Source organism: Diaphorina citri, unplaced genomic scaffold (genome assembly GCF_000475195.1).
Source record: "Diaphorina citri unplaced genomic scaffold, Diaci psyllid genome assembly version 1.1 scaffold278, whole genome shotgun sequence".
Taxonomy (NCBI): Eukaryota; Metazoa; Arthropoda; class Insecta; order Hemiptera; family Psyllidae; genus Diaphorina; species Diaphorina citri.
Window position 1 is genome coordinate 27746 of NW_007377714.1, and position 8641 is coordinate 36386.

The following is an 8641-nucleotide window of genomic DNA, read 5'->3' on the forward strand; positions in this document are numbered from 1 at the left end:
GAGAGATATAACTTTGAACTGGAACAATGAAAAATATCTGCTATCCCTCAGGGAACCTACTCGCTCTCCTCTATAGTGTTTTTTGTTTCCATTAAAATAATTTATTTTTGGAATATACATAACATAATACATGCAGTACACCTACGAAGTGCATATACACACATCAATATAAATACAGGGAGGAGTTATTGGATGCGCCTAATTTTCGGAGTCCGACCCACACCGGGTTTCTATAGCTCACTCTGTAGATCTATACAATGTACCTACCGTTATACACGATACAAACATAAGTACCTACTTATAATATGTTGGTTACCTATATCAAGAGACATGTTGTTAGGGAGACATTTCTAGGGAAGGCTTTGTGTCACAGAATACGGAGCTGTGTCCTGTCCACACATAGTCGGAGTTACAGCCTCGGCGTCATTTGTGGACACAGCTTTAGGTAGTCACAATGGAAACCCATCCACCATCCGTGGACAAGAGAGGTGGGCCTGGAAAATGAGTCATGATGCCTTGCATGTTTTAGTCCTCTAAAATTAAAATCCAAATTCGTTTCGCATTTTTTTACTTTTCAAAAATCCCGTACAGTTGCTTTCCGTGCTAGTTTGATATTGTTCGTGAGATTGGGTTAGGCCGCTTAGGCTGAGGGTAGTTTCACCATTCCAATGCAGGAAGTTTCACCATTCATATTTCATTCAATTCGCAATCACAGGGCAGTCTAATTAAGTCGAGGGTTTCATTCCCACTTGGGGCGAAATTTATCCTTAACAGATAATGTTCGAACTCGGAACAGCTCGCTTCTTTCGATCTTCTTCTTCTTCTTCTTCTTCTTCTTCTTCTTCTTCTTCTTCTTCTTCTTCTTCTTCTTCTTCTTCTTCTTCTTTATTCTGCCTTTTCCCAATTCTATTTGGGGTCGGCGTTTCCTTCCTTCTATCCTGTCCTTCGATTTTGGGACGATAATATCTCCGTTGTTACAGTTCCTTTCATCAGACTGTTGTGACAGTAAGGTTACGAGTATCATTGTTATCATGTTAACAAGCTGTTAATATTATTTTCAGTAGAATATTCTTAAATTAAGGCACACAATGAATTACTTGAATTAAGGCATACAGCTTGCATAATCGTGATTTCTTGTGTGATCAACCTCTTGGGCACTGATCTTATTGTTTCATTACAAATTTAAGAAACCATTTACTGATAAGAACTCTTATACTCGTACTGGGTACAAATCTGAGTAGATTCTATTCTAAGAGCTTCATTGATAAGAAAAACGCCACATGGCCTGTGCGGTATTGTATTGATGTCAGCCAGCTCAGTTACCTTGAACGACAACGCGTCTGCCTCGTAAGCGCTAGGTTATTCTGCCTTTTCCCAATTCTATTTGGGGTCGGCGTTTCCTTCCTTCTATCCTGTCCTTCGATTTTTCGACGATAATATCTCTGTTGTTACAGTTCCTTTCATCAGACTGTTGTGACAGTAACGTTACGAGTATCATTGTTATCATGTTAACAAGCTGTTAATATTATTTTCAGTAGAATATTCTTAAATTAAGGCATACAATGAATTACTTGAATTAAGGCATACAGCCTGCATAATCGTGATTTCTTGTGTGATCAACCTCTTGGGCACTGATCTTATTGTTTCATTACAAATTTAAGAAACCATTTACTGATAAGTTTAATAACAGCAATAATTCGCTTGTCAATAAAATTTTATTTACTTACGTCTTGGATTCCATTACATCGTAATTATAGTGTGGAGTACTTACTTTCCGTGACATGTTGTTGTTGGAAGATAAGTGTGAATAAACAAGGTAAAGATTAATAATACTCGTACCATTAATAGATAACTATTAAAATTCATCATTATCTATAACATTCAGGGGCGCCGGTTTCCCTCAGAAAAGAGTATTTTCTACTTTGTTCGATTTTGATGAAATTTAGTATAGGTAGGTACACAAAGAAAATTTTGCCCTTGAGATTTTGTCCCCTACCTACCTTTTGCGGGCTCGTGTGGTCCAGTTTTCCTAGTATCCGAGTGATTTCTACAATTCACTGAAACAATTTTTCGCCTTTCTATTCAAGTCCCTGTGGTTTGTTTGTGGGTTTTTAAAGTTCTCCTCTTTTGTTTTTGATTTCAGGATCTCCCCCCCGGACCCCACCCATCAGAATGGTATACTGGGTACAAGTCTGAGTAGATTCTATTCTAAGAGCTTCATTGATAAGCTAAACGCCACATGGCCTGTGCGGTATTGTATTGATGTCAGCCAGCTCAGTTACCTTGAACGACAACGCGTCTGCCTCGTAAGCGCTAGGCTGCGGGTTCGATTCCTGCCCGGGGCGGATTTCATCCTGGACGGATAAGGTTCGTTCTCGGAAAGACTGAGAGAAGTCTGTATGCTCCCAATGTGCTACTGGGAATAGACCCTAGTGGCCATGGTAGTACCCAAGTATATAAGTAGGTATAAAAATTTAGGTAATATTTCATAGGCAGATTACAAAATTCTAATAATTAATTCAAGACCCTCCCTATAGCTTTCCAGAGTAGGTATAAAAATTTAGGTAATATTTCATAGGCAGATTACAAAATTCTAATAATTAATTCAAGACCCTCCCTATAGCTTTCCAGTCTGAAAGTCCTTTGTCTTTTTCTTTTGAGTTGTCTCCCTGCCTACTTGTTTTTTTTTTTTTTAGGGTGGGGTTCCATTACTCTTAATTACATCAACTTCCTTCCCTCTCCTCCTTCCCCTCCTCCTCCTCCCTCTCCTCCTTCTTCCTCTCTCTTTTTCCCTTTCATAACAGAGACATGGTTTTTGAGAAAGGGTCATGTTTGGGGAAAAGGGGACTGCGGCCCAACAAAAAATTAAAGCCTGAATTAAACAAACAAGGTTTTCAAACTTTGAGAAACGAGCTTTTACTCTGTGGAAAAAAATCTAAAATTTTAATGAAATATAGGTAGGTAGGTATTTACTTTTGTTCGTCCAAACTCCAAAATGTATTAAATCACAAGTATGTCAAAATTCTGAATAATCAGCTTGGTTGGTAGCGCGTCTGCCTCTCTTCGATTTCGGGAAGATAAGACCGAGCAGCTGTTAACAGTGCCCTCTATCAAACCTATAATAATCATAAGTTATGTCAAAATTCTGAATAATCAGCTGAGTGAAAATGGCAAGCCTAGTTAGCTTGGTTGGTAGCGCGTCTGCCTCTCTTCGATTTCGGGAAGATAAGACCGAGCAGCTGTTAACAGTGCCCTCTATCAAACCTATAAAAAAAATCAAACAAACGAAATAACAATTTTTTCTTTATCTTCTGTTTCAGGACAAAACGCTTCGGACGCATCAAAACTATGGTCATACGAGGTAAGCTTAGAGCTCCACGGTCCTCGGGTTCGATTCTAGGGTGGACAGTTAATTTTGTATTCGACCATCCGACCTTCAACAGTTTTTTTTTTCTTCTTTCTTTTTTTTAGCATGAGACGACAGTAAAGGAAAGAGAGATATCTAATCGAAAGAATTATGAAACAAAAGGGTGTGAGACAGAAAATCATAAGTTATGTCAAAATTCTGAATAATCAGCTGAGTGAAAATGGCAAGCCTAGTTAGCTTGGTTGGTAGCGCGTTTGCCTCTCTTCGATTTCGGGAAGATAAGACCGAGCAGCTGTTAACAGTGCCCTCTATCAAACCTATAAAAAAATCAAACAAACGAAATGACAATTTTTTCTTTATCTTCTGTTTCAGGACAAAACGCTTCGGACGCATCAAAACTATGGTCATACGAGGTAAGCTTAGAGCTCCACGATCAAACAAACGAAATAACAATTTTTTCTTTATCTTCTGTTTCAGGACAAAACGCTTCGGACGCATCAAAACTATGGTCATACGAGGTAAGCTTAGAGCTCCACGGTCCTCGGGTTCGATTCTAGGGTGGACAGTTAATTTTGTATTCGACCATCCGACCTTCAACAGTTTTTTTTTTCTTCTTTCTTTCTTTTTTTTAGCATGAGACGACAGTAAAGGAAAGAGAGATATCTAATCGAAAGAATTATGAAACAAAAGGGTGTGAGACAGAGAGGAGGAAAAGAAGAAGATGAAGAAGAGGAGGAGGAGAGATGGAAAGAGCAAAGAATGGAGGATAATTGACTTTTCAATTTCAGGTGTGAGATAGGACGCGAAGTAGCATAAAGGGGAGGAAGAGAATGGATAGAGAATTGGGTTAGAAGAGGTAAAAAAGAGAGAAAGAGGGGGAGGGAGAGAGGAAGTTAATGAAAAATGGACAGGTAGGAAAACATTGGGAGAAAGAGAGAGAACGGAATGGATGGAGAAGGATACAAAAAGGGTGAAAGACGGAGAGGGAGAGATAATGAACCACAGTACAGTATCCTATACAAATACATATATATTTTATAACGAGAGGCTAGGATAGGGATATTAAAAATAAGTACCCACCTTCTCTCTCGGGTGACATTTATCCGACCAATAGAGAGAGAGAGAGAGAGACCATCTTAAACGGAGAAAATTTATCATGAAGGAAAAAGGGAGCGAACGGTAACAGAGATATCACAACTTTGACATGGGAGAAAGAGAGAGAACGGAATGGATGAAGAAGGATATAAAAAGGGTGAAAGACGGAGAGGGAGAGATAATGAACCACAGTACAGTATCCTATACAAATACATATATTTTATAACGAGAGGCTAGGATAGGGATATTGAAAATACCTAAGTACCCACCTTCTCTCTCGGGTGACATTTATCCGACCAAGAGAGAGAGAGACCATCTTAAACGGAGAAAATTTATCATGAAGGAAAAAGGGAGCGAACGGTAACAGAGATATCACAACTTTGACATATCAGCTCTAGGGTGATTGCTTTGAGCTGACATTTGGTTTTGGCTACAAATTTTACGAGTGAATGCCCGTCGCACTCAACCTTTGCCATTTCTTTAGCAAGGGAAATTCAGGCTGGTATACTCTCTGTTTAAAGTCCCCCAGCCAGACTAAGCTGGTCTATTCCGTGTTTAACATTTCCTTGCCAGACAAAAAAAAAAAAAAAAAAAAAAAAAAAAAAAAAAATTAAAACACCATTTTTTTTTTTTTTTTTTTTTTTTTACATGTTTTTCCCCCATTAATTTTACTTTTTTTAGTAGAAATAGAATAAAGTTTCCCTTCTCAGCTTCTCATACAGGGTGGTACAGGCATGGGTGACTGTGTGGACCCATCATCATCCGGTTCAGAATCCATGTGGGGAATCAGATGAATGTCCTCATCAGACTGGGTATCACTAGACACAGATACAACAGACATGGTGTCATTGCTTGATGCAGCTTCTGTTAAATAGGAATAGAATAGAATAGAATATACCTTGTTTATCCTGCTGAGATAGGACTGAAAAGTCCGAGGGTTTGATATAGATTAGAATATACCCTGTTTACCCTGCCAGAATGAGGCTGAAAAGTCCCTTTTCCCTCGCAGTCTAACAAGGGTCTTATATCTCTTGGAGGGTTTCAGCAGTCATTATATATATATTTTGACTTATATATTTATATATTTTGACTATTTATAGTCTTATATATTTTGACATATTATGGGGAGTACATTTTACAATTAGGTAAAACAAACGCCTTGATTAAATTTAGGGTTTGATAAAATGAGGAGGGTTTGATAAAAATAATAATAATAATAATAATAATAATAATAATAATAATAATAGAGCCTATTTATACTGCTCGCATAGGACTAAAAACAGCCAGTCACGGAATCAATCATTTGCATGATACAAATTTCTTGACCCCACCGCGAATCGAACCTGGGTCTCCCGCGTGCAAGGCGAGCGCAGTGACCACTACGCCATGGGAGCTGACTGAAACAATGTCAAACATGTAACTCACTTCATTCATTCAACTAACCTTGTCGTCGTCTTCTTCTCCTTTGATTTCGGTTTCTCAAAAAATACCGCTCGCCATGTTGAGGAGAATCTCTTCCGTCTCTTGCATTATCATCATCAGGAGTCCCAACACTACTGCTGGTTGTGAAAGACTCATCTGAAATGAAGAGGAAAATGGAAACCATGAGTGTGAGACCAAGGAAATCAAAGGTTTTGTTGAACAGAATATTAATGCATATCATCATTATTTCATAATAAAATATAATGGCTGTTATGTTTAACAAGCTATATTAAATTGCTGGATTAATAATAAATAATATAAATAAATGAAAATTGTAGAAGGTCTCATAGCACTCATATTCTATGGACCAGCAAAAGAAAAAATATTTTTTTTCTTTCTTTCATGATCAAATTAAAAATCACAAGAAAAAATCCAAGGAAAATTAGGAGGGTGAGGAAGAGATGGAGAGAGAGGGGGGGAGGAGAGAGAGAGGGGGAGGAGGGAGAGAGAGGGAAAAGAAAAAGGACAAGGCTCTTTTGGTTTTTAGAGCAATATAAAGCATGCATGATTGAATATTCAAAGTCTACCATCATCTGTTCTGTTGCGCCAAACAATGCCTCCAGTTCCCGAGTTGACAATTACAACAGATGGAGAGTCATCCTGAGTTACACTTTCTGGACTACTATCACCTGAGGAAGAACTGGAAATGCCTAGAAAATAGAAATTAAAAACTTTCAGGCTCTCTATCCTGCCCTTTTCTCTCTTCAATTTCAGGATGATTAAAATAATTAAGATGAAAAAACTTTTGTCACACTTAGCTTAGCATGTTGGTGTAACATTAGTATCAAATCTAGACAGCCTAAGTAATTACTAATTACCTTTGAAGATAATGTACGAATGTACCTGCCTTGTAAGTGCAGATTTGTATAAGCTTAACCCAACTTTTAGGACTGTTTGCCCCTACACATGAGCCTCAGAGTATGATTTTTATGTACATCCATCCTATGTAGGTAAGGTTTGTTCTGGGCATAGCCAGCTTTCTTGTATCCTGTCCTCCTTCTCTTCTATTTTGGAATGTTAGGTAATTATGCAGAAGTCACATCCGTGGAAAAGAAAAACTCCTTTTTGTATTTAACCTAACCCTATAATAACACTAATCACTGCTCTAATTGTGAAAACTCCTTCTTGCATTTAACTAACCCTATAATAACACTGGTCACTGCTTGTTTGTGCCAGTTCCTTTGGTAGCAATATTGCACGGACGTGACTTCTGCACAAGTACCAAATGATAAAACCTCCATTGTTACAATCCCCTCTATAAAACCTCTTGACAATAATATTGTTAAGGAGAGGTTTACAATGTAAATATGATTTATGTATTCTAGTTAAACTAAGTACCTAATGAAGCCATTTAACTATCAGTGGTCCCTTGAGTTATTTGTTATCAATGGTTAGTTGGTTACCTACCAGACCAGACCGAAAAATCAGAAAACACATCATCCATAGGATCAATGCTAAAGAAGTTCCAGAGTCGTCTATCCATAAATTACTGATTCACTCTTCACATAAAACATTTTGGGATTTCATGTTTCCTTCTGTCACTGAAAGAGATAAAATCAAAACACTTGTAACTCAACAGTTGTTAGACTTTGAGCCCAATCTGTGCACACCATCTAAAGGGTTATAGTTCTCTGAACCATAAATATGATTCTGTAGATACATACAGTAATACACAGGGTCTATCTAGCTAGTATGTACCACAGGGTATTCTCAATGAGAATATGGCATAGCCACACCAACTTACAATGAAACCAAAATCTCTCTCCTTTGGCCAAGGTGAAGGTGTCCTGTTAAAGGATAGGTACTGTAGTAAAAACACATTCAACAGGAGTTACGGACTTCACGGTAATCCAAAATCCAATGCAATCAAGATTATATTTTTTTAAAAATGAAGAAAATGGGCAAAGGCAAGATCCGGATCCGGCAATATGAAAATGAAATTTGAATATTTTGAATTTTTGTTGGTTGAAATTTGAATTTGTTGAAAAAAGTTTTGATTTGTTTTGAACTTTTTTCAAAATCAAACGCTTTTTATCAAGGAGGTAAAAGATGAGTGAATATCAACTTTGTGTTAAAAAGTGAAGCTTGTTTTTTCCCCCTCTCTGACTCGATGACTGTAGAGCAGCGGTTCTCAACCTATTTTTCGCGTCTGGCTAGGGGACATTAAACAGAGAGAAGACTAGCGTCTGGCTGTGGGACTATAAACAGGGAGGAGAACAGCTAACCCTAACCAGCCTAGCAAGCTGGCAGTTCTTTAAAGGGTTCTCTCTGCTTTTAAAGACCAAGCACAAGTCCTCACGATTGTTGACTGCGGTTCAGGACGAGCCAGCCAAATTAACACGGCTAGAGCTAGAGACCATCACCCCGGTGTATAGCAGATACAAAAAGACATATTTTCTTTATTCTTCTATCGCCATTCGGCGAAAGCTAAAGCCGCTACAACAACAACCTATTTTTCGCCCGCGTACCCCTTGGGTTTAATCTCATGAACCCCAGACTCCATCTGAGTACTGGGGTATAGGGCCGTATACAGGATTTTGTCAAGGGGGGGGGGGGGTGGATGCTCCGAATTTTCGGGGCCTTGCCCCCGGTAAAGGGGAAAAATTAACATCAAGGGGGCTCTTGCCCACGGTAAAGGAGAAAAATTAGAGCCTGCCGGCGACCGCCCCCCCCCCCCTAAATACGGCCTTGACCACG

At 38.6% G+C, this 8641-nt stretch overlaps 1 protein-coding gene across 1 annotated transcript; it reads right to left on the reverse strand.

Annotated features, from left to right (window-relative positions):
* Positions 1–5168: 5168 nt before the first annotated feature.
* Positions 5169–7914, reverse strand: LOC103506978. Its single transcript, XM_008471408.2, has 5 exons — positions 7689–7914; positions 7352–7485; positions 6472–6594; positions 5906–6040; positions 5169–5326 (listed from the first exon to the last, which is right to left on the reverse strand). The coding sequence occupies exons 2-5, from the start codon at positions 7425–7427 to the stop codon at positions 5169–5171; spliced, it is 492 nt and encodes a 163-aa protein (XP_008469630.1). The 5' UTR covers positions 7428–7485; positions 7689–7914.
* Positions 7915–8641: the final 727 nt, after the last annotated feature.

Coding starts and splice junctions, on each gene's coding strand:
- LOC103506978 (XM_008471408.2), bottom strand. CDS start 7,427: ATGGATAGACGACTCTGGAACTTCTTTAGCATTGATCCTATGGATGAT. Junction 6,595..7,351: donor TGATTTTTCGGTCTGGTCTG/GTAGGTAACCAA, acceptor TCTATTTTCTAG/GCATTTCCAGTTCTTCCTCA. Junction 5,327..5,905: donor GAGAAGAAGACGACGACAAG/GTTAGTTGAATG, acceptor CCTATTTAACAG/AAGCTGCATCAAGCAATGAC.